Source organism: Ustilago hordei (genome assembly GCF_900519145.1).
Source record: "Ustilago hordei strain Uho2 genome assembly, contig: UHO2_contig_07, whole genome shotgun sequence".
Taxonomy (NCBI): Eukaryota; Fungi; Basidiomycota; class Ustilaginomycetes; order Ustilaginales; family Ustilaginaceae; genus Ustilago; species Ustilago hordei.
The window spans coordinates 806577-833824 of record NW_024545289.1 but is presented as its reverse complement, the minus strand read 5'-3'; the positions used below and the strand labels follow the sequence as shown (position 1 = coordinate 833824).

The window sequence follows — 27248 nt, the reverse complement described above, 5'->3', positions numbered from 1 at the left end:
GTTTGCTAAAGGCAAAGTGAATGAGTATGTATGAGATAGCAACATGCATTCTTACAGTGACAGAGACCATGTGTATGGCTGAGGTTGATTGAGTCGAACTCATCTGTGATCTTGTGCTTCGTTTTGATACGATTGGGTGTGTCTTGAAGCTTGCACTGAGTTGCTTTGAGCACTTGTAGTGTGTGTGTGTGTGTGTGTATAGAGTTTTAGATAGGAATGCCCTTGGCAGCAGCGAGTGAGTCGATAATGACCAATCGCCAAAGCTTTTCGACAAACGCTTCTGCTTCTTCCGCCAGAACCTGCCATCCGCATCATCCGCACACCCAAGAAAAAAAGCAAAAACAGTCAGTATACTCAACACCAAACAGTCGACATGATTTTGAAAGCAACTTACCGGCTCAACTGACTCCACCAGCTCCTTGGCTTGCAAATGAACCTGCAAACCTTGGATCACCACACTGACCAATTCCTCAACTTTCTCGCCGAGACTCTGTTCAATCTCTGCATCTGCCCAAGGTCTGTACTTGTTCTGAATAAAGGCTTCATCCACATACTCCCACTTTGGTTCCTGTGCGAACAACGCTGCTGTGTCGTTGGGCAAGGATTGTTCAATCTGAGCCAATTTCGCCTTGTTCTCTTCTTCAGACATGGTTGTACCGAGCTTGATATGCTTGAGTCGACCTGTGCGTTTGGCTTGTTCGTCTTCTTCTGATTCGCCCAAAACTGCTGGCTTGTTTGGTGCTGCTCCACCGATCTCGCCATTGCTGGTAGCAGCAGTATCTCCAGCGTCGGCTTTGTTAGCGAAACTGAGTTTGATGGGTGCAAGCGTACCACCCTGAGACTGGACGAGTACACCTGACTTGCGTTGCTGTTCGGCGAGTTTGGCCATTTCTGCAGCTTGTTGTGCGAGGAAGTTGTCAGTTTCTTGTTGTGCTTTTGCTTTTTCCTCTTGTTCTGCTGCACGATCTCGTTGGTCTGCTTGCTCTTCTCTTTTTCGAGCTGGTGCTCGGAGTTGTCGCCATCTTTGTCGATCGGTGTAGAAAAGCTCTTTGCGTGTTGCGGTATCGTGTCGGCAATCAGACCAACGTTTGAGGAGTGCAAGGCCGTCTCTTTGCCATTTTGCATTCTCTGCTTGCTCCTTATCCTGTTGCTTCTGCCAGTGTGCGAGACGTTGTCGTTCGCGGAGGAGATAAGCACGCTCTGCATCGGCAGCAGCAGCTTTCTTGCGTGCTTGACGTTGTTGTTCTTCCACTTGGTCTGCTTCTTCCGGCTGGCGGGGGATGTCAGCTTTTGCGTCGTAGGAGCTGGCGGAGTGGAAGTCGAGAGGACGTCGATAGCTCTGTGGATCATCTGCTGAAGGAGCGTTGCGTAAGGAGGAGGGGGAGGAGGAGGAGGAGGGGGAAGAGGAGAAGGGAGCTGCGGCTTGGAGATGAGCTCTTCTAGCACGCTCCATCGCTCTTTGTCGCTCGAATTCGGCTTCGCGTCTTCTTGTCTCTGCATCTCTTGCTGCGGCTGCTTGACGGAACTGGTGGATCTCAGAGAGCACTGTTGCCCTCTGATCTTCTGGTAGCTCTTCTGGAGGCAAATCCTTCAAATGATCCGGAACAACATAGCCTGGCTTGGAGGGATCCAAGAGGATCTCTGCATTCGGATCGTTCATCTGCCGTACGATATCCTTGACGGCTGACAAAGCACGGCTCTCTCTGGCTTTCTGGTCGGCCGAAGGGAGACGCGTCTGTTGGTACTGGTCGAGGAAGCGCTTTGTCCGCTCGTCTGCCTTGACCAGAAGCCTGTTCGGTGCAGCCGATGCTTCCGCTCCCATCGAGGGCAACTCTCGGCCGTGCAGCACTTGGATAGCACGCAATACCGAGTCCGGATCCGAATATTCGGCGAATCCGAAAGCTTTCGAGGCGCGCCTGAGCGAGCCAAGCTTTCCGCATGCTTCGAGCAGTTTGCTGAGCCAAGCGTCGGAGATGCCGGGAGAAATGCTACCGACGAAAACAGTCAACGCCACTTCAGCACCGACAGAACAAGACGAGGTCGAGGAGGTACCACAAGTAGGTTCAGGGGCAGGACTGCCTCTATCGCCGTAGGCAAAATGAGCAGAGCCAGAATGAGCAGAGCCAGAGTGATTCAAGTGGTTCGAACTGCCGATGCCTCCTCGAGGTCGCGGTGGAAGAGGGGCCATGTTTGGGTTATGTGAGCCCTGCCAGTTGGAGCCATGGCCTCGACGTGACATCCTGGCGTCACTCGCTGTTGCAAATCCGAACCACCCGGGGTCTTGAGATCGATCAGTGCCTGATGGGAGAGAGAGAGAGAGATAGAGAGAGAGAGAGAATGGCAGAAGCTCAGGCGGCAAAGATGGGCGATACGCAATTCAATTCGCAATTCAATTCGCAATTCAATTCGGCTTTGCCGTTAAATGCAAAAGAGAGAGCCCTAAACCTGCGTTTCCGTGAATCGGGCGCCGATCTAAACACGAACCAGATCCAAGCAGTGGCTGTGTCTGCTTTACAGCGTGCAAGGAAAGAGGCCACAGGCCAATCTGCCAGTGTTGTACCCGATCTCTGGACACAGATCGGTTCCGTCCAATCCCCGATTACGTTTATGTCAGCATATATCATCATATTGGATCGCTTCCTTCGGCAGACAAGAGCTGAGACGTGTCAAGTGCAGCTCAGCAAGCGAATCAGCGAAAAGAGAGATGGCTCGACCGCCAAAGCGCCTGTTGGCTGTTGCTGTACACAGTCAAGTCGGTCTCTCTCTTCTCTCTCTCTCTCTCTCTCTCTCCACTTACGATACCAACCCCCCTTAACGCCGACCATCTCGACTCGACGTAAAAGCATGGCTCAACCACCTCCTCAGCTTCCACCTGGCTGGGCTGCTCAATGGGACCAGAATGCCGGTCGTCAGGTCTACATCGAGACCGCTACAGGTCGCACTAGCTGGCAGCCGCCCAACGCTGCCAATGGTGTTCCTCCTCCTCAGCAGCAACAGCAGCAGCAGCGTCCCACCCACCCTCAAGGGCAGGCCCGGATGTCGATGCCACAGATCCAGCCTCCACCAGGGATGCGAGGCCCTTCGCTGAGCCCCATCCCTTCGCACGGTCCAGGTGCTCCTCTCAGCCCTCCCGCCGCTGGTGGCCCTCCTCCTGCATCTATCGGTCCTGGTGCCAGCCGTAGGCGAGCTTACCCCACCGCCCATCTTGCTGCCAACAGCATCAGCTATGCCGGTGGCTACGATGCAGGTGCTGCTGCCACCACTGCTGCCACCACTGCTGCTGGTGCCGGTGCTGGATACCCTGGCCCACACGGTGCTGGACAGCCTCAGCTCTTTACTCCCGGTGCTCCTGAGCCAGTTCCTTCACCATACGCAGCCGCTCAGCCCGCTCTTGTTGCTCCGGCTATGGCTCCTGCATCCGCTATGCCTGCTGGTGCTGCTCCAGGCTACCCAGGAAGCGCCGTTCAGGGTCTCACCAACCAGTTCCAGGGCATGGGCATGGGCGGCGGTGTGGCCGGTGGTATGGCTCAAAAGTTGAGCACCTTGCAAACTGTCAACATCAGTGGTGTTCAACCCAACGTCAACGACCTCGAGCGTCCCCCTCCTGAGATTCGTCTGCCTCCCAACGCATGCATCTCCTCCAACCCCGAAGCCAACGCCGACCCTTCTTACCAGCGATGTACTCTCAACGCCATCCCTACCACCTCTTCGCTCCTCCAAAAGTCCAAGATCCCTCTCGGTCTCATTCTTTCCCCCTACCGCTCCGTTCGCGAGGCTGATGGTGATCAGCCCGTCCCCGTAGTGAGCGATACTGTCATCGCACGTTGCCGCAGATGCCGAACCTACATCAACCCTTACGTCACCTTCATCGAGAACGGCAATCGCTGGAAATGCTGCATGTGCAACATCAGCAACGAAGTGCCCCAACTCTTTGACTGGAACTCGGAAACCAACCAGCCCGCCGACCGATGGCAGCGTCCCGAACTTAACCACAGTGTCGTCGAGTTCATCGCTCCCCGAGAATACATGGTTCGCCCTCCTCAGCCTCCCGTTTACACCTTGCTCATCGACGTCAGCTACCAGGCTATCAACAGCGGTATGGTCGCCACTGCTGCTCGCACCATTCTCGAGACCCTCGACCGTTTGCCTAACTCGGACGACCGCGCTAAGATCTGCATCATCGGTGTCGACACCAGCCTTCACTTCTTCAGCATCACCCCGGAGAGCACCGAGCCTGAGATGCTCGTTGTTAGCGATCTGGACGACGTCTTCCTTCCCAAGCCCAACGACTTGCTCCTCAACTTGACCGAGTGCAGGGCTGGTATTGAGGCTTTGCTTCACAGGTTGGGTGATATGTACAAGGACTCGCTCGTCACTGGCTCTGCCCTTGGTGCTGCTTTGCAAGCTGCATACAAGCTCATCTCGCCCATCGGTGGTAAGATCATGGTTCTCACCGCTTCCCTTCCCAGCGTCGGGCCTGGTGCGCTCAAGAACCGAGAGGATCCCAAGTTGCTCGGTACTGCCAAGGAGAGCACGCTTCTCGCAGCAGCTTCGTCCTTCTACAAGACCTTCCCCATCGACTGCTCGCGATCGCAGGTCTCGGTCGACATGTTCCTCTTTGCCTCTTCGTACACCGACGTTGCCACGCTTTCCTGCCTGCCTCGTTACACTGGTGGTCAGACTTTTTTCTACCCTGCTTTCCACGCCGGTCGCTCAGAGGATGCAGTCAAGTTCTCTCACGAGTTTTCGCAAGTGCTTTCCAGCCCGATCAGTTACGAAGCTGTGTTGCGTCTTCGTGCTACCAAAGGTATCCGAGCTACTGCATTCCACGGTAACTTTTTCGTTCGATCTACCGACTTGCTCGCTCTGCCTGCTGTTCCTCTCGACCAGAGCTACGCCATCGAGTGCGAGATTGAAGAGACCATCAACGCACCCTTTGTCGTCTTCCAGTCCGTCGTTCTGCACTCTACTAGCTCGGGCGAACGACGTATTCGTGTCGTCAACTTGGCTTTGCCTACCACCAGCTCCATGTCGGAAGTCTATGCCAATGCTGATCAGGTTGCCATCGCTACCTTGCTCGCAGACAAGGCGGTGGAGCGTTCGATCCACTCTCGTCTTGAAGACGCGCGTGATGCACTGTTCAACAAGCTAGTGGACATCTTCTCGACCTACAAATCCACCATGACTTCTGCGGGTAGTGGAGCAAGCCCGCAGCTCAGCATCGCACAGAACATGGCTCAACTCCCTTTGCTCGTTCTTGCTTTGCTCAAGCATGTTGGTATTCGACAATCCTCCTCGATCCCTTCCGACCTACGTGCATACGCTCAGGCACTACTCACAACCCTCCCTGCTCAACAATTGCTGCCTTATCTACACCCCAATTTCTACTGTCTTCACAATATGCCCCCGGAAGCAGGCACCAGCCTCCCGGACAAAGGTGGTTTTATCATGCCGGCGAAACTCAACCTCACTTCGGAAAGGTTCGAACGTCATGGGTTGTACCTGATCGAAGATGGGCAGAATATCTTCCTGTGGGTTGGTCGAGAGGCAGTTCCGCAGTTGTGTATGGACGTCTTTGATGCAGCTAATTACGGTGCGCTTAGGGGTGGCAAACTTACCTTGCCCAAGTTGGAGAATAGTATGAATCAGAGGGTGAATGCCATCGTACAAACGATCAGGGAGAGTAGAAGGGGACCCTACAGACCTCATCTCTATGTGGTCAAGGAGGATGGAGAGCCGAGTTTGAGACTATGGGCGCTGAGTTTGTTGATCGAGGATAGGTTTGAGCAGACGCCGAGTTATACGCAGTTTTTGGGTGATTTGAGGAACAAGGTTAATGGTGGATCGTAAGGCGGATATTATGACTTTGTCTTTGGGTCGTCGTTGTTGTTGTTAAATACCAGATTGGTTCGCTTGCATTGTGCCTTTGTGTGAGAGATTCGATTGAGATGATGTTGTCGAGAGCTGTTTAAGTAAGGCCGTTCCCGAGTTCGTGTGAGAGTTGCAACAGCTCAGCACAGAGACGCAGCTGAATCTTCAAAGCTTTTTGCTGGTTCGAGACCAACACTGTTCTCCGCCTTCTCACTTACCCAGCCTCTTGCCACCTCTTCTGTCCTTCTCCTTTCACTTGACTTGGATTAACTTGGTTCCTGTTGTGACCATCTATGATAGGATTGCAGCCCAGATCTTTGTTTCTGTGCTTTATGTATAAGAGGGTATGGATTTGAGCGAGGCAAGGCAGGGAACAGGTTCATGTTGAAGATTACGATCCAGTGCGACGCTAAAGGATGACGCGGAGCTGATCTCACCAGAGATCGGGTGCAACACAGTCCCGCTTGTTGCCATGGTAGACCATTAAGTAGGAGTACTCCCACCTTTGGCAGTTGCCACGCCAATGTATATATATCTGCTAAAGATAACGATCCAGTGGAGTTCAAAGGTGACAAAGGATCGGGCAAGGTTGATCTAAAGGGTCCGATCGGGAGAGGAAATCTGATCATGGACCAGACGGGGCCGATCTGACGAGAGATCGGATACAACACAGTCCCACATGTTGTCAGGCTAGGTCATGAAGAAGCATACTCCCATGATAGGTATCAACCTCACGAATGTATATATATCAAGCTAAGAATGCTAGGTTCTCACCATGATCATCAGTCAATTTAGTATATGTTTCTGCCTGAAAAGAGTAGTTACATTGTACTTAGACTATCCCTGATTGCCAGTATCAGGACCCAAATGATGTCAAACTTCAACAGGTTATGAGCCCAAGCAGCCAATACACTACCACAACAGTATGTCAAACATTAACTACTCTATCTACAGTGCATTTGCTGCCCCCATGCAAAACCTCCTGCCACAGCTGCCCCAGGTATTCCAAGACCAATTCAATTGAGTCATGGAAGAGGAGACTTATGGCACCCCTAATGCACCTAAAGATGGCCAACTACTAAAGTTCACCTTCAATGATGACAAGGAGCAGATAATCTCACATCTGTCCATCATGATTGAGTGTGTTAGTGTACTCTACCAAGGAATGCATGACCTTGGACCTTTCACCAACTGTTCCAAGCTTGGAAAGCAAATGCATGCTAGAGTAAACCTTTTCATTGCCAACAAAGAGTGGAATGCTGCTTGCATCCTTGACCTCAAGATCAAAGGTTCAGTCAAAGTCATCCAAAATACTGAGCAATTTGACCACCTGGTTAAGAGGGAAGCCCTGGTGTCAGCTAGAAGTGACACTCCCACCCTCAACTTAAATGTCACCAATGTCACCAGCTGTCATTTGATTGGTTGTGAAGCTATGCCAGGCCCTACCCCTGAGCTCAGCACACTCATGAATTACCACCTAAAGGTGCTTTTGGGCCTGAATGACAAAATGAAATGGGATGAGCAAGACCTTCTTGACCCAAGGTTGGTCTCTGTGCATGCTTGGCAATGCAAGATGTTCACCATGCTTTTGGTTGTTCCTTTTGCACAAAATGTTCTCAACTGAAAGACAACAACTTTTGAGGATGCTGACTCTATGCTCAGCTCAATCATCATGCATAGCTTCTCTAATAAGTTGCACACAGAGTATTTTGCTGAATATGGCAATCAACCAGTACCAATCACCATAGATCTATTTGAATGGGCATTAAACAAGTGCACTGCACATTCCACTGCTAAGGAGTATGAGCTCCACACCACCACCTATGGGTTACACTGAAACCAGATCAGAAGCCATGCTTATGACTTCCTTACCAAATGGGAAGCCCATGTGTTGGAGCTATTTACATACCTGCAGGAACCCAGGATGCCGGACCATCGCTACAGGACGCTCAAGCACTAGGACAAGATGGTGGGAGCATTGGGTTCACCACCCTGATGAAGCAGGGGGCCAGATCAATGATGAACTCAGAGCTGGAGGATGGGAGAGATGAAGTAGGGGGTGTCAGGGGTCTCGCACCTGAAACCCAGGTTGGTCTGTCGAGATACTCGGTGACTATCAAACTGTGCAACAGCTATTGTCTCAGTATCGGTCTTGACGAGCTACGTTGCTCAGCGACTATCAAGTTGCATGATGACAGCAGGTGGTGTTCATTGTATATACTATCATAGGTTTTGGCTGACCTCTGTGGACACTCCATTCAGAGCTAGCTTGGCATGATCAATATCAATATGTAGGTTAAGATGACACCAAGGTCTGGTGTGAGTGTTGATGATGATGAGGTTGATGGTGTTGGTGATAAGGTTGATGGTGTTGGTGATAAGGTTGGTGGCATCAACACGAGTGTCCAGTGTGTTGACTGATGCTTGAGGTGATCCCCAGACTGCAGTGGACTACTTCCTTCGGTTCTATCTATATCCGGACTGCTGACCTGCTATGGGCTGCCTTTGGACATCAGGTAGTGGTGATACAACACATGCACTACAATGAGGAGCAACCTTGATAGATTGCTACTATGCTGACTGAAACTAATATATACTTATGCTGAAGTGATAACTAGTTATGATGGGTGTAGAGTGGATGAGGATCCACTTGACCTTTGATGATGAGAAAGTATGGTTATATACCTCTTCACAGTGTCGCCAGCGATGCTGCTCCTGCTCTCTCTCTCCAGAGAGTACCTTCTTCATCGAGTACTGTACAGGGGCCCCTCTAGCACCGCTCCTCCTCCTTGCTATCCTGCTTGCTTGGCACCCCTGTGCCTCCTGAGTGGTGTCAACTCCTTCGACACTGCTCCTCCTCCTCAGGACCTGCTTGCCAGTTCCCTATACACTGCTCCTTCTCCTTTGACCAGTGATGGTTCCTTTGGCTCTTGTCTCTCGAGCCCCTGAGTGGTAACCATCTGCATGCTCCTTGAGCTTGGTCCTCTTCGTGGCTGTGCCTGCTCTTTGAGCTTGGTCCTCCTCGTGGCTGTGCCTGGCCTCCTCGCATATGGGCTTGGTCCTCCTTTGCATGTGAGTCCATAGGAGTCCATGGTCTCCATGGAGACTGCACTATGACCATGCTCTCTACTGGTATCAACTAGATCTCTGATACCTGTGCTCCTTCCATATGAACCAGTGACCCTCCTGCTTCTTGAGCATTCAGGCCCATGACACTACCCCCCTCTTAAGAGCCGAGCTCCGTCGAGGCATGCTCTGGTCTGGTTCATGCTGACTCCTCCTCTCTCTACTTTGTCTACTCGCTCGTCCCCCCTCCGACACCTCATACTCCTGGATGAGGTCGGGGCAGTTGAGGTTCTCTACTGGTTCCCATGAAGCAGCTTCTTTGGAGTACCCTCTCCACAACACTTTGTACTCTGTAGTCCCATTGTGTGAATGCTTGTCGATGAGGGCCTCAACTTCAAAGTCAAGATCCTCATCTGGAAGTGGTGGTATAGTGGGCTGTTCAGCCTGTTGAGGGAGAGAACTTGTTCTTGCTGGTTTGAGCATGGAGACATGGAACACATCATGCACCCTAAGGTTTGCTGGCAATGTGATTTGATAAGCTTGGCATCCTACCCATTCCTGAACTGGGTAGGGTCCTGCAAATTGGGTATCTAACTTGGGTGTGGGTCTCCTTGTCTTCCAGTTTCGACAGTTGATATAGACCATATCACCCACCTTGAACTCGATGTCCTTGTGCTTCCTGTTATACTGGTCTACTGATCTATGTTGTGCTTCTCTGATCTGCTCCTGGAGGTACTTGCAACGCTCCTTCCCATCCATGAGGTACTTGAAGTGACCTGGGTCATTGACTCCTAGTCATTGAGGGATATCAGGATGAGCTTTGGGGTTCCATCCATAGCATGCAAAGAATGGTGAGACACCAATGCTGTTGTGGACTGTGTTGTTGTATACAAAGGCTGCAGTGTCCAGCAGGTTGGCCCAGTCATTCTGCTCATAGTTGCAGTACATCCTTAAGTACTGCTCTACAACCTGATTGACCCTCTCTGTCTGACCATCAGTTTGAGGATGGTAAGCCATGCTAAGTGAGTGCTTCACACCCATTTGTTCTGTGAATGCCTTCCATGCTCCTGATATGAACTGCCTGCCTTGGTCCAAGACCATGTGATCTGGGTAGCTGAAGAGTCTAACCATGTGTCCATGTAGCAACACTGCAGTCTGTTTGGCTGTGACTGTCTTATGGGTTGGAGCTAGTATGGCAAACTTGGTTAACCTGTCGACGATGACTAGGATAGAGTCATAGGTCTTGGAGTCATACTTCTTTGATGGTGGTAGTCCTTCAATGAAGTCGAGGGATATGGAGCCCCAGGGCCTGTCTGGTGTTGCTAGTGGCTGTAGCAAACCATATGGACGGTGACGAGGAGCTTTGTACCTAGCACATACAGGACAACTTGCTACATAGTCTGCAATCCAAGCTGTCATGTTTGGCCACCAGTAATGTTGTTGGGCTGCCTTGATGGTAGCATCTCTTCCCATGTGTCCAGCAGTGATGCTGTCATGGCATTGGGTCATCACCATGAATTGCAGGTGCTCTACAGAGAGAGACTGTCCATCTACTTCTTTGGCACTCCTTGAGTGTCAGTTGTTGGTCCTCCCTGGCATGATTACCTTGGGGATAACCAACCTACCTCCACTGTACCATAGGTTGTCCTTGACCTCAAAAGGCTTCTTTGTATGTATCTCCTGTAGCTCTTGGTCTAAGGGCTGGAAGATCTTGACCAGGTCTCTGAGACCCTTTGATGCTATGGACTCCATCGAGAGCATAGGGGCTACTAGGGTTGAGTCATGGTCTGCTGTCTCCTTGAACACTCGAGGAGGCAGTAGTTGCCTCACGTTGTGATCCTGCTCTTCACCAACTGGTTGCATATCAGTCCTTCTGGTGAGAGCATCAGGCTCACCACCTTTGTCTCATGGTTGATACTGCAGTATGAAGTCGAAGTCTGCTAGTAGTATTGCCCATCGAGCTTGTCAACCTGTGATGCATCTCTGTGACTTGAAGTACTTGAGGGCTTCATGGTCAGTGAGGATGACCAGTTGACTTGGTAGTCCAGCTAGCATGTGTCGCCACTGGGTAAGGCAAGCGACCACAGCTAGGAGCTCCTTGTCATGGATCTCATAGTTCTTCTTGGCAGAAGACATCTTCCTAGAGTAGAAGGCTACTGGGTGCCATCATCCTTCATGCTCCTGCTTGAGCACTCCTGCTATAGCAAAGTCACTTGCATTGGTCTCCAACCTTGTTGGAAGGTGGTAGTTGAAGTGCTGGAGCACTCCTGCAGATGTGAATGCCTGGATGAGCTTGTGGAAGGCCTGCTGGGCCTCCTCTGGTAGCTCGAACTTCTTGAACCATTCTGTAGGCTTTACCAGTGATGTCAAGGGCTTGGCTATGTGAGCAAAGTGGGCTATGAACCTTTGATAGAAGTTGGCAAAACCCAGGAACCTTTGGATGTCATGGATTGACTCTGGCATTGGCCACTCCTTGACAGTGTGCACCTTTTCTGGGTCCATCTCTATGCCTGTTGGCTTGATGATGTACCCCAGGAACTCGACTGTCTTGGTGTGGAACTCACACTTCGACAGCTTAGCAAAGAGCCTGTTGCTCCTTAAGCAAGTGAGGACCTCAGTAACATGCTTCACATGTGACTTTTCAGTGTCACTGAAGATCAGGAAGTCATCTAGGTATACTACTACATATACCCCAATGATGTCTTGGAAGATGTCATTGATGAACAACTGGAAGTGAGCTGGAGCATTAGCTAGGCCAAAGGGCATCACTAGGTACTCATAGAGTCCCAACTGAGTGCCAAAAGCTGTCTTCCATTCATCTCCTTTAGCAATCTGGATGAGGTTGTATGCTGCTCTAAGGTCTAGCTTGGTATAGATCCTTGCCTTCCTGAGTAAGAACAGCTGCTCCTCGATGAGGGGCAATGGTGCCCTGTTCTTGACAGTGATCTCGTTGAGACCTCTGTAGTCCACACAGAGTCTGAGACCTCCATCCTTCTTTGGTACAAAGAGCACTGGTGATTGTGCCAGGCTCTTCGATGGTCTTATGAACCCCTTCTCGAGGTTCTCATCCAAGTATCTCCTCAACTCGGGCATCTCCTTGGGTCCCTTAAGGTATAGGGGCCCTTGAGGTGGCTTACCTCCTTCTATCAACTTGACGTGGAGATCATGCTCAGTATGATGGGGCAGCTTGTCTGCTTCCACCTCATCGAACACATCTTGCAGGTGTTGGTATGGCTTTGGTATGTCTGCAGCCATCACCACCTTGTCTACCTCCACCTCCATCTCGACTCCTTTGTCTGCGCCTGTAGGTACAAAACCAAAGGCCGGGAGTGATGATGGTGGCTCCTCCAACAGCATGAATCCTATGGGTCCATCTTCTAGAGCTGCTCATAGTATGCGCTCTGCTGAGACAAACTCATTACCATGAAGGGTTGGTCCTCTCATGGTTAGGTCCCCTGCTCTTGCTGCTTCAGGGGGTCTCCTAGGGGGTCGGTCCTGCTCCTGAGTCTTGAACTCTAGCTGGCCCGTATCCCATTGTATGGTGGGTTTGAGCCTCCATAGCTCCGTGAACCCCAGGATGAGGTCATAGTCCGCAGTGTCGGCCACTGAAGCTTCGACCACACCCAGATTGTGTGTACCAATAGATACCTGCATGCTTGCAGAACTATTGATGGAGAGTTGGTGCCCGGTGACACCATGGATCGATCTTGTCTTTATGGGTTTTGTGGGTATTTGGTACTTACTAATGAAAGAATCTGAGACTATGGACAAACCAGCACCGGTGTCAGCTAGTATCCAAGCAGGATGGTCTTGAACCATTCCAGAGAGCTCCAGTACTGCTTTGCCTCCACTGGTAGAGAAACACACTTGACAATCTTGATATATACAGAGTGATGGCGAGGAGGTTTGTAGAGCAATGCATGCCATCAGTGCATCACCCCACTGATGTTTCCCTCATCGTCATCATCATCATGCTCCTCCTCCTCATGGTTGAGGTCCATGGGCTTTTGGTATGAGCTGAGGTCCATGGCCTCGGGGTCACCTGTCTCAGTACTGCCTGTGTGGCCATCTCCTGAGTCGGTGGCCTCCTCAAAGGGGTCTGCTGTGGTGACCATAACCTTTGGTCCCATGGGTCGAGAGCTAAGAGGGTCTACCCTCCTGCTGGGGCAGTCTCTGGCCCAATGGCTGATACCCTTGCATACATGACAGGTGTTGATACCTGATGGAGCAGGGCTTCCTTGCTTCGAGGGTTGGGTGGGATGATGAGGAAGGGGTCGGTTTAGGTTTTGTATAGTTGCTTGTGTAGTTGCTTGTGATGGTGATCGAGCTGGATAAGGTTGAGTGGGTTGTCGGATGGGGATCAAACTTTGATTTGGCTGAGACCCAGTTCTTAGTGGAGGTGACGTGGCGTTTGGGAGTGAGTGTCTAGCCGAGGACTGCTGTAGTAGCATCCTCTGTCGATCGATCTCCTCAACCTCTCGGTACCACTCCCATCTCTTCCCAGGTGGATTCCTCTCGAACTTCTCCTGTATGCTACAAGTGAGACTACCTCTGAAGAGATCAATCACTAGCTCATTGTCATCTAGGTTGACCTGTCCCTCCAAGTCTCTGAACCGCTCTACATGATGTGTGGCGGCACCAGGAGCATCACTTGTGAGTCTGAGAGCCAACAGCTTATTGTATGCCTCCATCCTAGCATTGCGTGGGTTGAACTGTTCTGTCAGTCGCTCTGTGAAGTAGTGCCAATCATTGAACAACCTTCCTTCTCTAGCTCTATCAATACAGAGCTTGGAGGTCCACCACTCTCTTGCTGTCCCTTCCAGTTGAGCACCCATGTGATTGATCATCCTAGACTGCTCATACACCTGGTTGAACTTAAACCATGCTTCGGCTTCTAGAATGAAGATCTCCATGTCTCGGGGATTGAACTTTGGAAAGGGGGTGGCGATGGGCTTTGACCAGTTAAGCTCTGCCATGATGCTGGTATCCTCCTCGTGGTCCAGGGGGTAAGGGTCCGTCCTAGTCCTGCTGTAGGGGTCCAGCTTAGTCTTGACATATCTTGGCCCAGTAGGTGAAGCATACTTCTCGTAGTTGATGTCCTCCTGCTCATCCAGGTTGAATGAGACTGATCGTCTTGGTCGTGGAGCTGGAGTAGGAGTATGTGGGTCTCCTATCATAGACTCATCTCCTCCTCCTGCTTGGTCTTCTGAGTGAGAGAGGTCCAATGTCTCCTCCCTGCTCAGTTGAGCTCGTTGTAATCGTTCCTCTCGATGACCCTGTCTGGTAAGCTCTAGCTGTGCCTCCAATAGAGTGAGTAGTCTATCGATCTTATTGTTGAGGTCTGGGTCCATCATGGTGATTGTGAGGAGCTGCTTGAATGATCCACTCTAATGTCAGGGGTCTCGTGCCTGAAACCCAGGTCAGTCTGTCGAGATACTTGGTGACTATCAAACTGTGCGAAAGCTATTGTCTCGGTATTGGTGACTATCAAGTTGCGCAGTGACAGCAGGTGGCGTTTGTTGTATATACTATCATAGGTTTCGGCTGACCTCTGTGGACACTCCGTTCAGGGGTAGCTTGGCACGATCAATATCAATGCTTTGGTTATGATGACACCAAGGTCTGGTGTGAGTGTTGATGATGATGAGGTTGATGACATTGGTGATAAGGTTGGTGGCATCAACATGAGTGTCCAGTGTGTTGACTTGATGCTTGAAGTGATCCCCGGACCACAGAGGACTACTGCCTTTGGTTCTATCTTAATCCGGACCGCTAACCTGCTATGGGTGCCTTTGGACGTCAGGTAGTGGTGATACAACACACACACTATGATGAGGAGCAACCTTGATAGATTGCTGCTATGCTGACTGAAACTAATATATACTTATGCTGAAGTGATAACTAGTTATGGTGAGTAGAGTGGATGAGGATCCACTCGACCTATGATGATGAGAAAGCATCGTTATATACCTCTTCGCAGCATCGCCAGCGATGCTGCTCCTGCCCTCTCTCCAGAGAGTACCTTCTTCATCGAGTACTGTTCAGGGGCCTCTCCTGCTTGGCACCCCTGTGCCTCCTGAGTGGTGTCGACTCCTTCGACACTGCTCCTCCTCCTCAGGACCTGCTTGCCAGTGTCCTATACACTGCTCCTTCTCCTTTGACTGGTGACAGTTCCTTTGACTCTTGTCTCTCGAGCCCCTGAGTGGTAACCAACTGCATGCTCCTTGAGCTTGGTCCCCTTCATGGCTGTGCCTGCTCCTTGGGCTTGGTCCTCCTCGTGGCTGTGCCTGGCCTTCCTCGCATATGGCTCAGTGCTCCTTTGCATGTGAGTCCATAGGAGTCCATGGTCTCCATGGAGACTGCACTACGACCATGCTCTCTACTGGTATCGACTAGATCTCTACCTGTGCCCCTCTCATATGAACCAGTGACCCTCCTGCTTCCTGAGCATTTAGGCCCATGACATCTATCAAGGTCGCCTCTCATTGTAGTGTGTGTGTTGTATCACCACTACCTGACATCCAAAGGCAGCCCATAGCAGGTCAGCGGTCTAGATATAGATAGAACCAAAGGCAGTAGTCCACTGTGGTCCAGGGATCACTTCAAGCATTAGTCAGCACACTGGACACTCGTGTTGATGCCACCGAATTACCACCAACACCACCAACCTTATCACCAACACCATCAACCTCATCATCATCAACACTCACACCAGACCTTGGTGTCATCATAACCTACATATTGATATTGATCATGCTGAGCTACCCCTGAATGGAGTGTCCACAGAGGTCAGCCGAAACCTACAATAGTATATACAATGAATGCCACCCACTGTCATCATGCAACTTGATAGTCACCAAGCAACATAGCTCGTCAAGACTGATACCAAGACAATAGCTGTCACACAGTTTGATAGTCACTGAGTATCTCGACAGACCGACCTGGGTTTCAGGTGCGAGACCCCTGACACTCACCCCCATGCTCAAGGCTCCGTTTTCTCCGAACACTCGTCAATACAAAATGCACAATACTATCACAACAAGTTTGCCACAACACATGAGATGTTCCCTTGGCTGCATCCAATGACACTTGCTGAACTGCTTCATATTTACCTGAGAATTGTATTGCGCCTACGCTCACGTTGGCCTCTCGGGCAGGATGTTCGCAGTGCAAGGCGAGCTCACTCTGTCATGACATGCTCATCTCAGTCTCTCAGCTGGGATGTTTGTGGTCAGACAAGATGTCACTCTTCTAGTCACCAAACCTCGCTTCCTTCGAGAATACCATCGATTCACAACCTCATCATATGACTGTGCAGCAGCACATGGTGACAAGAGTCGTTCAAATGCCACACCCGAAGTTCTCTCTACCCTTTCAACCTCGCTGCTAACACCTGACAGTTGTAACAAACAATATCATCCGTCCTTTTCGCCTTCTTCATCCATCCACTCCATTCAATCCCTCATTTCCTCTTGTCAACCTTTCCACTTCTAACTTCATCTTCCATCTGCTCAATTCCATCCTACCTCATATACTTTTCTTTTCTCATCTTGCTTCTTTTGCCATATTCCAACTTCATCTCCCCTCCACTATATGCCACTCATTTCCACTATGCCACCTTCAACTCACTCATCCTGGAACCCAGATGCCACTTCCAATCTGGGGGAGAGGCACAAACCTGATCCTGAAATCAGCAACACCACCTTATCTAACACCTCAAACATCAAAACTATAATCCAAACAATCACAGCTCAACTCAGTCAAACATTCAAAGAACATTTTCAACAGTTAGCAATCACTTTAACTCCTCCCACAGCAACAACTGAATCTGACACATGATGACATCAACAAGTGGAGGCCAAAGCATCCAAAGCTGCTAACCTTGCCAGATGCAGAGTTTTTCAATGCCACAGGTTTCCACCTGAGCCCTCCGACGAACCACAAGCCATGGGTGAACAAGGGACATCAGAGTCCTCAGCCCCACTCATGACATGCTGCCCAACAATCAAGCCTGAGGACATTGGCACATATGACAGCAATGCCAACAACCTTGAGTTCTTTCTCAGCTGCATAAAATCCCTCATCGAGAGTTGATGGGACCCTGCCTGGGAGAGTGTCATCATCGAAACTCTTCCGCTCTGCCTCCAAGAAACTGCCTTGCAGTGGTACGAGGTCTCAGGATCACACTGGCACACTGAACTCAACATGGGTTGGCTGATCTGGGAGATGTCGCTCCACAATGCTTTCCAGCCAGATGCAAGCAAGATCCAACATTTGGCAGGAGAGCAAAAGTGGGAATGGGCAAAGGAATCCATTGCCTCCTATTTCTATACCAAGCTCTCTCTCCTCCATGCAGCCTTCCCAACATGTCAAGAAACAGATCTGCTTAACGAAATTCAGTATGGTCTGCCAGCATCCTTGCAGCTCGATGTTTGGACACATCTTCTTGCCAGGCCAAACATGGATGAACTCCTCACTGAACTTCACAACTTGGAGGGGCCTTGGAAAGCAACTCTATGTTCTGGCAGCTGCTATGACCAACACAATGACTTGCTGCCCTGACCACTTACATCATCCCTTACATTCAGCACTCTGACCAGAACAACTTCAAGTTCAGTGAACCCCTCATGAGACAATGTTACCCCTTCCCATCTAGATACCAGGGCTACAACCAAGTATGGACTCACAGCAAACTACAGCCTGGCCAACATATCATACATTGACAAGGATGGTTGAAGCATTCAGACATATAAACTCCCAAACTTGTGACAGGTCATCACTTTGGGATACCCATGCAGACTGTGCTCTCAAGATCACTTCAACTTCAAGCATGAATTCTTGTCATGACAACCAAAGTCCGAGGCCTACATCATCCAAGCCGAATTGGACCTCACCCAGGCTTATGGATATTCAACCACCAGCAAGAAACCAATCCATGCTCCAGGCAAGTACATCTTAAACTCGGATGCTCTGGTGGTGATGACTACCTCTCCAAATCCAACAAGTGCAGAAACACCTCTATACAACACCGAAGACATGGGCTATCACATTCTACCCTTCCAGGGGGGGGACTGGACCAAAATGTCCAGAAACTAGGATGACTGGAGAATGATGATCAGCACAAGAACATGAAAGATTCACTCCAATGTGACTCTGCAGCCCAGGGACTAGTGAACGTAGTCTTCCTCCTGGACCCAGAAATCTGTTCAAAACAAATTCCACTCCTCTGTCATTGAAGAAATCCATTGTCCACAACCATTGACCTTACCCCAGCACATGCAACTGGTTCAGGTCAGGCCTTCGCTGGGCACATTCCAACCACAGCTTTTGTTAGCCTTGACACCCTTGACCCCCACCTGTCTCTCATTGACACAGGTGTGACACTCTCCATCCTCAATGAAAAGTTGGCTCAAGACCTTCACCTCCTCCCCCTACAAGGACCCAGCATTCAGGTGAATGGAGTCAGAAATGACTGCTTGCTTGGGTTTGCCATGCTGGCATTCTCTATTCAAGGCAGACGAGATAATGAACTGGTCTTACTTCAATCCTCAGCAGACTTCCACATGCTCAGCAACTTCAGTCCAGGCATACTCTTGGGCCTTGACATCATTCATTTGACCAGCATGGTCATTGACATTCGTTCTGGCAGAGCACAGGTCCAGGATGTCTCCTTTCCCATTTATGATACAAGGGGCAAGACCATGTCTGCCAAGAATGTCAGCCAAGCTCTCATCATTTGGCACACCTCCTCCATACTGCCTCACTGCCACTTCTTCATGCAAGTTTGCCACAGCTTGTTACAGGATGTACAATACACCATCAACAGCTCACTCTGGACCTCTCCTGACAAAGCAGGGCCTCTAGTAGTCCCCTCCATGATTATTGATCACAACAACCTGGGCCTTTGGGTAGTAAATTTTGGCCCAAATTCGATGGACATCCAGAGTGACACCAGACTTGCTGAAGCAACACCACTAGCCCCTGATGATATCGCTGCATCCACAGGCTCATTCTGTTTTGATGATGCAACAGCAGATTCTGCCGAAGCTATTGAGTGGTATGCTCTGGTCTCTGACATGACATTGACAGGGGAGGCCCCTGTGGAGTTAATCAAAAATTCTGTGCATCCCTTGCCAAACCTTTCCTCAATCAAACCAAATGAGATTCAGATAGCAGTAGAACCTTGGCCAAGCATCACCAACCCTCAACTGCACCAAGCTTCTTTCTCCTCTCCCAAGTCCACTCCTTTCTCTAATGCATGCAAAAGATCTTACTCCTTTGACAACTATTGGCCCAGAGTCAGTTGTTTCCCAGTGTCAACCTCCACCTGAACTGAACTCTCAAATGATGCCCAACCACTCGACTTCTTGGATGACCTGTTGGTACAATCTCCAGAACTGATTGACCTGGGGACCACCCTTGTGGACAATGTGTTCCAGGTGGGTCGAGATGCTCAAGGCCATCCACACCCCACCATTGTCACCATACTCCACAACAATTTGGAAGCCTTCTCGCTCAATGGAAGGCCTGGGCATGTCTCCAACATTGCAATGCAGCTTGAACTGACCCACCTGGATGCCCTTTGACCTGAAGTGCCATGCAGAGTCAGCCCCAACAAATGTCAAATAATTGATGACTCTCTGGACCAGCTTCTGAGCTGGGACATCATTGAGCCTTCCAATTCACCAGTATTGTATCCAGTCCTTCTCATTAAACAAGGCACCAAGTGGAGATTTTGTGTGGATTATTGAGGACTGAACTCTGCCACCATCACCAATTGATATCCACTGCCACAAATTGACGATGTATTTCAAGCCCTCTGTGGCCACAAATTCTTCTCCAGACTTGATGCAGTGTGGGGATATCATCAACGTGATGTAGACAAAGACAATCACTGGAAGACAGCTTTTGTTTGTCATCACAGGCTGTACCAATACAAACATGTTCCATTTGGCCTCAAAAATGTGCTGGCCTTTTCCCAATGCTTCATGGATCATCTCCTTGGTCACATGAGATGGACAGAAGCCCTAGTGTATCTTGACAACACCATGGTCTTTTCTTCATCCCTGGAACAACATGCCAAATCGCTAGACTGCCTCTTATCAGCAGCTTGCAAAGCTGGTCTCAAGTTCTCACCCACCAAGTGCCACTTTGCTCTGTCCTCATTAACTCTTTTGGGCCAATGAGTTTCCACTCAAGGAATCTCTGTGCTAACCAATTGCACTCAAGCCGTCCACAGTTTGTCTCTGCCAGAGACACTGCAGGACCTTTACCACATGGTAGGTCTCTTCAACTATTATCGCGATTTTATTCCCAAATATGCTGGCCTTGCTGCCCCTCTCACAAACTTGCTCAGGGGCCACAAGTATCAATGCTCCATCAAGGGCATGTGGCAACTGGTCGATAAAGAGGGTAAGACAATGAGAGCCACAGACATCAAATTCAATTGGGGGGCAGCACAAAACAAGGCCCTTGCCCAACTGAAGGCTGCCTTGTCTTCCCTGCCAATGTTGGCATACCCAGATTTCGACTGTCCATTCCTCCTCTATGTTGATGCATCACAACAAGCCTTCACAGCCACACTCCACCAACATCTGCCCTTGGCCAAGTGCACCCAGGACAAGATGGCCGCAGCCTCACTTACAGAAGCAAACAACATCAACATCAACAACATGCCAACACATCAACAGAAATTGGATAGCATGCTGAAGTCCATCATGGACACCATCATGGCAGGACACAACAGAGTCGGTTACGAGATGCAGGACGACATTCTGGTGTATGTGGGACCACACTGCACTGCCTGTTGCCTTTGTGTCCTGTTCTCTGATCTCCATATCTTCTTCCATAAGGCACACAACCTGGGAGGCCACTTTGGCTTTGCTAAGACTGCTCTGTGTCTTGGATCAATCAACCACCCACATCTGTCAACCACACTCGAAGCATACATTGATAACTGTCTGACTTGCCTATGCACAAAACTAGGCCATTGTGTTGGAGAACTCAGCATGGATTGGATTTTGTCAGCTGACAGACCCTTCCACACCATATTGGTGGACTTGCTTCTTGGCCTTCTGGACTGCGAGGGTTTAGATGCTGCTCTGGTCATCATGGATACCTTCTTGAAGCTCATGCTCACTGCTCCATGCAGCAGTAGCATCATGAGCTCCCAGCTCTTCAACTCCCTTGCTGATCTCATCCTCCACAAGGGTTGGAGGCCCAAAATCATCATCATGGACTCTGACAAGCATTTCATTGGTGTCACCAGCCAGAGGTTCGCCACCAGCATAGGAGCCAAGTTGTGTCCATTGGCCCCATATCATCAACAGGCAAACCCAGTTGAATGCCACATCCAAACACTACAACATGTCCTGCGAGCCTTTGCCATGGAGTCTGCAAAAGATTGGGTTGATGTTCTCCCAGCTGCAGAGTTGGCAATCAACTTGACTCCTTCTCTGACAATGGAGCAGACACCCTTTGATCTTGTATACATGGTCCAGCCAGATCCACCCCTCCTTCCATCTGTTTCTAATGTTAACATAGAGGACCACCTCACCATTGCCAAGGCTTGTCTTGACTCTGCTTGGCAGACAATACTTCAACACACAGAGGAGAACAAGCCTTGGTATGATGTGAAACACAAGCCCCTACACAACCTGCATGTTGGAGATTGTGTCTTCATATGCACCAATGATCAACCAGTCCCAGGTGCACAGAGGCATGCCAAACTTGATCCAAAGAAGGTTGGTCCTTTCCCAATCAAGCAAGTTCTTTCTTGCCATTGCTTCAAGCTTGGTTTACCTCCCAACTTGTATTCTGACAATCTCTTTGACACCTCACAGCTGGAACCTGCTCCCAAGGAGCACAACCTGTTTAATCGCTCATTAGACACACCTATCACTATAGACAGTCGAGGTGACATGCATTTTGAGGTTGAAGCCATTGTGGGCCAACAAACCTTCAGGAACTATGTCCAATACTGCATCAAGTGGTGCAGTGATCCACACACCATGTGGGAGTTCGAAGAGGATCTGCTCGAGGATGGCTGCAAAGCAGCTATCTGAGATTGGAACAGCAGAAACACCTCATCATCTGCTGCAATTGCTCACATGCTCAACCCCTCTCTTTGCAAGCATCCCATCGCCTTCATCTCTATGACCACATCCCCAGCTGATGCAAAGCTTCTTGGTCTCGAACTCGAGATCTCCTGCTTGGCATGGGCTTTTCACCACCTCCAACACTTTCTTGAAGGTGTGAGTAAAATCACAGTTGTAACTGATCATGCTCCACTTGGCACAGTCCTTTGAGGCAACTTGCCAAGCTTGCAACAATTCACCCCTCATATCGAACGATTTCAGGCCTATTTGATGCCTTTCCTCAACTTGATGGAGTTTACTCACAAGCCTGGCAAGCATCATTCCAATGTCAACACCCTTTCATGCCTACCAGCCAAACATAGTCTCCCCAGCAACCATCCTTCATAGTTTCACTCAAAGTCTCATTTCATGTACATACAAATCATCTGTTGAGAGGGGGGATGTATTGCACCTATGCTCACCTTGGCCTCTCGGCTGGGATGTTCGCAGTGCAAGGCGAGCTCACTCTGTTGTGACATGCTCATCTTGGTCTCTCGGCCAGGATGTTTGTGGTCAGACAAGATGTCACTCTTCTAGTCACCAAACCTCGCTTCCTTCGAGAATACCATCGATTCACAACCTCATCATATGACTGCGCAGCAGCACAAGAATGTTCCCATCTGCAGCAGAGATGCACCAGTTTCAAGAGAAACTCTGGCGCAATGGCAAACTAGCGGATATAGGCCCCATTCCAGAATACAACACAAATGTATATACACTCTTGGTCACTAATCTCATACTATCAGTGAAAGAAGCATTCACTGGGCCTGACCAGATCCATTGGTGTGAGGCAATCAAAGCAGAGATGGACAGACTTGAGAGTATGCACATCTGGGAGACCATGGATTGGCCCAAGGATATGAACCTCATGGACTCAAAAGTAGTCCTGCAAGTAAAGACAGATGTCAGGGGTCTCGCGCCTGAAACCCAGGTCAGTCTGTCGAGATACTCGGTGACTATCAAACTGTGCGACAGCTATTGTCTCGGTATCGGTGACTATCAAGTTGTGCAGTGACAGCAGGTGGTGTTCGTTGTATATACTATCGTAGGTTTCGGCTGACCTCTGTGGACACTCCGTTCAGGGGTAGCTCGGCACGATCAATATCAAGGTTATGATGACACCAAGGTCTGGTGTGAGTGTCGATGATAATGAGGTTGATGGTGTTGGTGATAAGGTTGGTGGCGTCAACATGAGTGTCCAGTGTGTTGACCTGATGCTTGAAGTGATCCCCGGACTGCAGTGGACTACTGCCTTCGGTTCTATCTTGATCCGGACCGCTAACCTGCTATGGGCGCCTTCGGACGTCAGGTAGTGGTGATACAACACACACACTATGATGAGGAGCAACCTTGATAGATTGCTGCTATGCTGACTGAAACTAATGTATACTTATGCTGAAGTGATAACTAGTTATATGGTGAGTAGAGTGGATGAGGATCCACTCGACCTATGATGATGAGAAAGCATGGTTATATACCTCTACTCAGCATCGCCAGCGATGCTGCTCCTGCTCTCTCTCTCCAGAGAGTACCTTCTTCATTGAGTACTGCTCAGGGGCCTCTCCTGCTTGGCACCCCTGTGCCTCTTGAGCTGTGTCGACTCCTTCGACACTGCTCCTCCTCCTCATGACCTGATGTCAACTCCTTTGACACTGCTCCTCCTCCTCATGACCTGGTGTCGACTCCTTTGACACTGCTCCTCCTCCTCATGACCTGGTGTCGACTCCTTCGACACTGCTCCTCCTCCTTTGATCAGTGACAGTTCCTTTGGCTCTTGTCTCTCGAGCCCCTGAGTGGTAACCATCTGCATGCTCCTTGAGCTTGGTCCTCTTCGTGGCTGTGCCTGCTCCTTGAGCTTGGTCCTCCTCGTGGCTGTGCTTGGCCCTCCTTTGCATGTGAGTCCATAGGAGTCCATGGTCTCCATGGAGACTGCACTATGACCATGCTCTCTACTGATCTCGACTAGATCTTCGATACCTGTGCTCCTTCCATATGAACCCGTGACCCTCCTGCTTCTTGAGCATCCAGGCCCATGACAACAGACACAAACAACATCCCATATAAGTTCAAAGCCAGGTTCTGCATGTGTGGTTTCTCTCAGAAGGAGGGGATAGACTTTGACAAAATCTTTGCACCAGTGGTGCCCAGAGACACTATCTGGACCATTCTCACAATCACAGCCAAGTTCAACTGGGAAGTGGATTCCATTGATGTCACCCAAGCATACCTCAACACCCACCTGCATCACAACATCTACTTGAAACTGCCAGAGGGTGCAGAAGTCCTGATGGGGAAGGTGTACAAGCTAATCAAGAGCCTATATGGACTGAAACAATCTGGCTGGGAATGGCATAAGGAGCTCAACACACACCTACAAAGGCTGGGTTTCTTCCCACTCCTCAACATACCCTGTGTATACCTTAAAGGCACAGGTGCATTGCAAGTGATCATTGCAGTATATGTGGATGACATGCTCATTGTATCCCCACAAAGAGACCAGGTCAATCAGGCAAATAAGGCCATCATTGACAAGTGGAAAATCACTGACAATGAGCCTGCAACAGAGTTCCTCAAGATCAAGATCACACAAGACCAAGAGAAGAGGACAATCAACCTGGATCAGCATGCATACATCAAGGAAATCATAAGGGAGTGGATCCAGCTGCACAAGAAGACATGGACACCAATGGTTCACACCCTGTTGAAGGCAACCAGCAATGAGGAGACAGATGACAAACTGAAGGCCAGATACCCAGTCCTGGTGGGAAAGCTATTATGGATCTTGAATACTGCCCAACCAAATGTCTCATATGCAGTCAACACCCTGGCCCGTCACATGTCCAACCCCACCAAAGGAGCAATGTGTGAAGTATCTGAATCAGACACAAGACAAGGGTTTGAGGCTTGGTGGTGGAAACAAAGATGAGCCACCCATTACTGCCTTCACAGACTCAAACTGGGCCTCTGATCTGAACACAAATAGAAGGAGCATGTTGGGCTCAATCATGTAGGTTTTTGGCAGTGTAGTGACCTGGAGTTCACATGTCCAGAAGTGCATCTTGGACTCAGCCATCAAAGTGGAGTACATGGCAGGATTGGCTGCTATGCATGAGGTGCATTTCCATTGGCATTTGCTATGAGGGCTTGGTTTTGGGGACCACATGCCAATTGTTTTCATGGACAACACTGGATGCATCCAAGTTGCAAAGGACCAGGTGTCATGGGCCTGAATGCTCAAGAAGCAGGAGGGTCACTGGTTCATATGGAAGGAACACAAGTATCGAAGATCTAGTCGATACCATTAGAGAGCATGTGCAGTCTCCATGGAGACCATGGACTCCTACGGACTCACATGCAAAGGAGGACCGAGCCATATGCAAGGAGGGCCAGGCACAGCCACGAGGAGGACCAAGCTCAAGGAGCAGGCACAGCCACAAAGAGGACCAAGCTCAAGGAGCATGCAGATGGTTACCACTCAGGGGCTCGAGAGACAAGAGTCAAAGGAACCATCACCGGTCAAAGGAGAAGGAGCAGTGTATAGGGAACCGGCAAGCAGGTCCTGAGGAGGAGGAGCAGTGTCGAAGGAGGAGGAGCAGTGTCGAAGGAGGAGGAGCAGTGTCGAAGGAGGAGGAGCAGTGTCGAAGGAGTCGACACCAGGTCCTGAGGAGGAGGAGCAGTGTCGAAGGAGTCGACACCACTCAGGAGGCACAAGGGTGCCAAGCAAGCAGGATAGCAAGGAGGAGGAGCAGTGTCGAAGGAGTTGACACAGCTCAAGAGGCAAAGGGGTGCCAAGCAAGCAGGAGAGGCCTCCTGAACAGTACTCGATGAAGAAGGTACTCTCTGGAGAGAGAGCAGGAGCAGCATCACTGGCGATGCTGTGAAGAGGTATATAACCATGCTTTCTCATCATCAAAGGTTGAGTGGATCCTCATCCACTCTACTCACCATACAACTAGTCAATACTTTAGAAACATAAGTACTCATTAGTTACAGTCAGCATAGCAGCAATCTATCAAGGTTGCTCCTCATCATAGTGTGTGTGTTGTATCACCACTACCTGATGTCCGAAGGTGCCCCATAGCAGGTTAGTGGTCCAGATATAGATAGAACTGAAGGCAGTAGTCCACTGCGGTCCAGGGATCACCTCAAGCATCAGTCAACACACTGGACACTTGTGTTGATGCCACCAACCTTATCACCAACACCATCAACCTCATCATCATCAACACTCACACCAGACCTTGGTGTCATCATAACCTACACATTGATATTGATCATGCTGAGCTACCCCTGAACAGAGTGTCCACAGAGGTCAGCCAAAACCTACGATAGTATATACAATGAACACCACCTGCTGTCATTGTGCAACTTGATAGTTGCTGAGCAACTAGCTCATCAAGACCAACACTGAGACAATAGCTGTTGCACAGTTTGATAGTCACCGAGTATCTCGACAGACCGACCTGGGTTTCAGGCGCGAGACCCCTGACACCAGGCACTCCACTTGAGGCTCAAACACATTGACACAAAGTATCACCTCATCCAAAATCATGTCCTGGAGCATGACATTATCATGTGATACATTAAGACCAAATACAACAATATGGACTACCTCACTAAGCCAGTGTCCCAACACCTCCTCATGCACACCCAGAAATGTCTTGGTATGGTGGACCTCAACTCCTGTGACTGTTCAGTATGCAAGGGGGACAGTGAAATCACATGACTGCATGTTCATGCTCTAACATGACCACAAACTTCACTTGGCATCACCACCTGTCAACTCCCACCAATGCTCAACATCACCCACCAACACCCCTATCTTATCTGAGAATGGTACACCCTCATATGTGTCACCTCTTCTACATACACACATTGATTGACAGTAGAGGCATATATATACTCATGATATCCCTTTGTATCTAGCTCTTTGAAGAATGCTAACAAATTCGCTGCTTGCTTGACCACCCTGATTGTGCTTTCCTCAACAAGGCCAACATGCTACAGATCCGAGTGAGCGAAGGCGGGGAAGATGTGAGATCGAACTAGAGCTCACATACTTTTACTTTAACCCTTTCCAGAAAGAGAGGCGGTGAATAAAAAGAAAAGGGAGAAAGAGAGAGAGAGAGAGAGAGAGAGAGAGAGAAAGAGCGCGCGCGATGTTTCTGCGTTTCG

At 49.8% G+C, this 27248-nt stretch overlaps 9 protein-coding genes across 9 annotated transcripts; 6 read left to right on the top strand and 3 right to left on the bottom strand.

Moving 5' to 3' along the window:
* Positions 1–206: 206 nt before the first annotated feature.
* UHO2_04042 (uncharacterized protein) lies at positions 207–2239 on the bottom strand (the record flags this gene model as incomplete). The annotated part of the gene is made up of 2 exons (XM_041559999.1): positions 207–299; positions 395–2239. 2 exons carry the CDS (start codon positions 2237–2239, stop codon positions 207–209), a joined length of 1938 nt encoding a protein of 645 aa, XP_041415933.1.
* A 605-nt stretch (positions 2240–2844) lies between these two features.
* Positions 2845–5850, top strand: UHO2_04041 (putative SEC24 - COPII coated vesicle component; the record flags this gene model as incomplete). The annotated part of the gene is made up of 1 exon (XM_041559998.1): positions 2845–5850. The coding sequence occupies one exon, from the start codon at positions 2845–2847 to the stop codon at positions 5848–5850; it is 3006 nt and encodes a 1001-aa protein (XP_041415932.1).
* A 1048-nt stretch (positions 5851–6898) lies between these two features.
* On the top strand, positions 6899–7495 carry UHO2_04040 (uncharacterized protein; the record flags this gene model as incomplete). Its single annotated transcript, XM_041559997.1, has 1 exon — positions 6899–7495. One exon carries the CDS (start codon positions 6899–6901, stop codon positions 7493–7495), a length of 597 nt encoding a protein of 198 aa, XP_041415931.1.
* A 1577-nt stretch (positions 7496–9072) lies between these two features.
* Positions 9073–10800, bottom strand: UHO2_04039 (uncharacterized protein; the record flags this gene model as incomplete). Its single annotated transcript, XM_041559996.1, has 3 exons — positions 9073–9728; positions 9798–10466; positions 10563–10800. 3 exons carry the CDS (start codon positions 10798–10800, stop codon positions 9073–9075), a joined length of 1563 nt encoding a protein of 520 aa, XP_041415930.1.
* Positions 10801–11103: 303 nt separating this feature from the next.
* UHO2_04038 (uncharacterized protein) lies at positions 11104–14291 on the bottom strand (the record flags this gene model as incomplete). Its single annotated transcript, XM_041559995.1, has 4 exons — positions 11104–12239; positions 12360–12585; positions 12681–12698; positions 12876–14291. The coding sequence occupies 4 exons, from the start codon at positions 14289–14291 to the stop codon at positions 11104–11106; spliced, it is 2796 nt and encodes a 931-aa protein (XP_041415929.1).
* A 2851-nt stretch (positions 14292–17142) lies between these two features.
* On the top strand, positions 17143–17499 carry UHO2_04037 (uncharacterized protein; the record flags this gene model as incomplete). The annotated part of the gene is made up of 1 exon (XM_041559994.1): positions 17143–17499. One exon carries the CDS (start codon positions 17143–17145, stop codon positions 17497–17499), a length of 357 nt encoding a protein of 118 aa, XP_041415928.1.
* A 1061-nt stretch (positions 17500–18560) lies between these two features.
* UHO2_04036 (uncharacterized protein) lies at positions 18561–19268 on the top strand (the record flags this gene model as incomplete). Its single annotated transcript, XM_041559993.1, has 1 exon — positions 18561–19268. One exon carries the CDS (start codon positions 18561–18563, stop codon positions 19266–19268), a length of 708 nt encoding a protein of 235 aa, XP_041415927.1.
* Positions 19269–20213: 945 nt separating this feature from the next.
* On the top strand, positions 20214–22001 carry UHO2_04035 (uncharacterized protein; the record flags this gene model as incomplete). The annotated part of the gene is made up of 1 exon (XM_041559992.1): positions 20214–22001. One exon carries the CDS (start codon positions 20214–20216, stop codon positions 21999–22001), a length of 1788 nt encoding a protein of 595 aa, XP_041415926.1.
* A 2155-nt stretch (positions 22002–24156) lies between these two features.
* On the top strand, positions 24157–24999 carry UHO2_04034 (uncharacterized protein; the record flags this gene model as incomplete). Its single annotated transcript, XM_041559991.1, has 1 exon — positions 24157–24999. One exon carries the CDS (start codon positions 24157–24159, stop codon positions 24997–24999), a length of 843 nt encoding a protein of 280 aa, XP_041415925.1.
* Positions 25000–27248: the final 2249 nt, after the last annotated feature.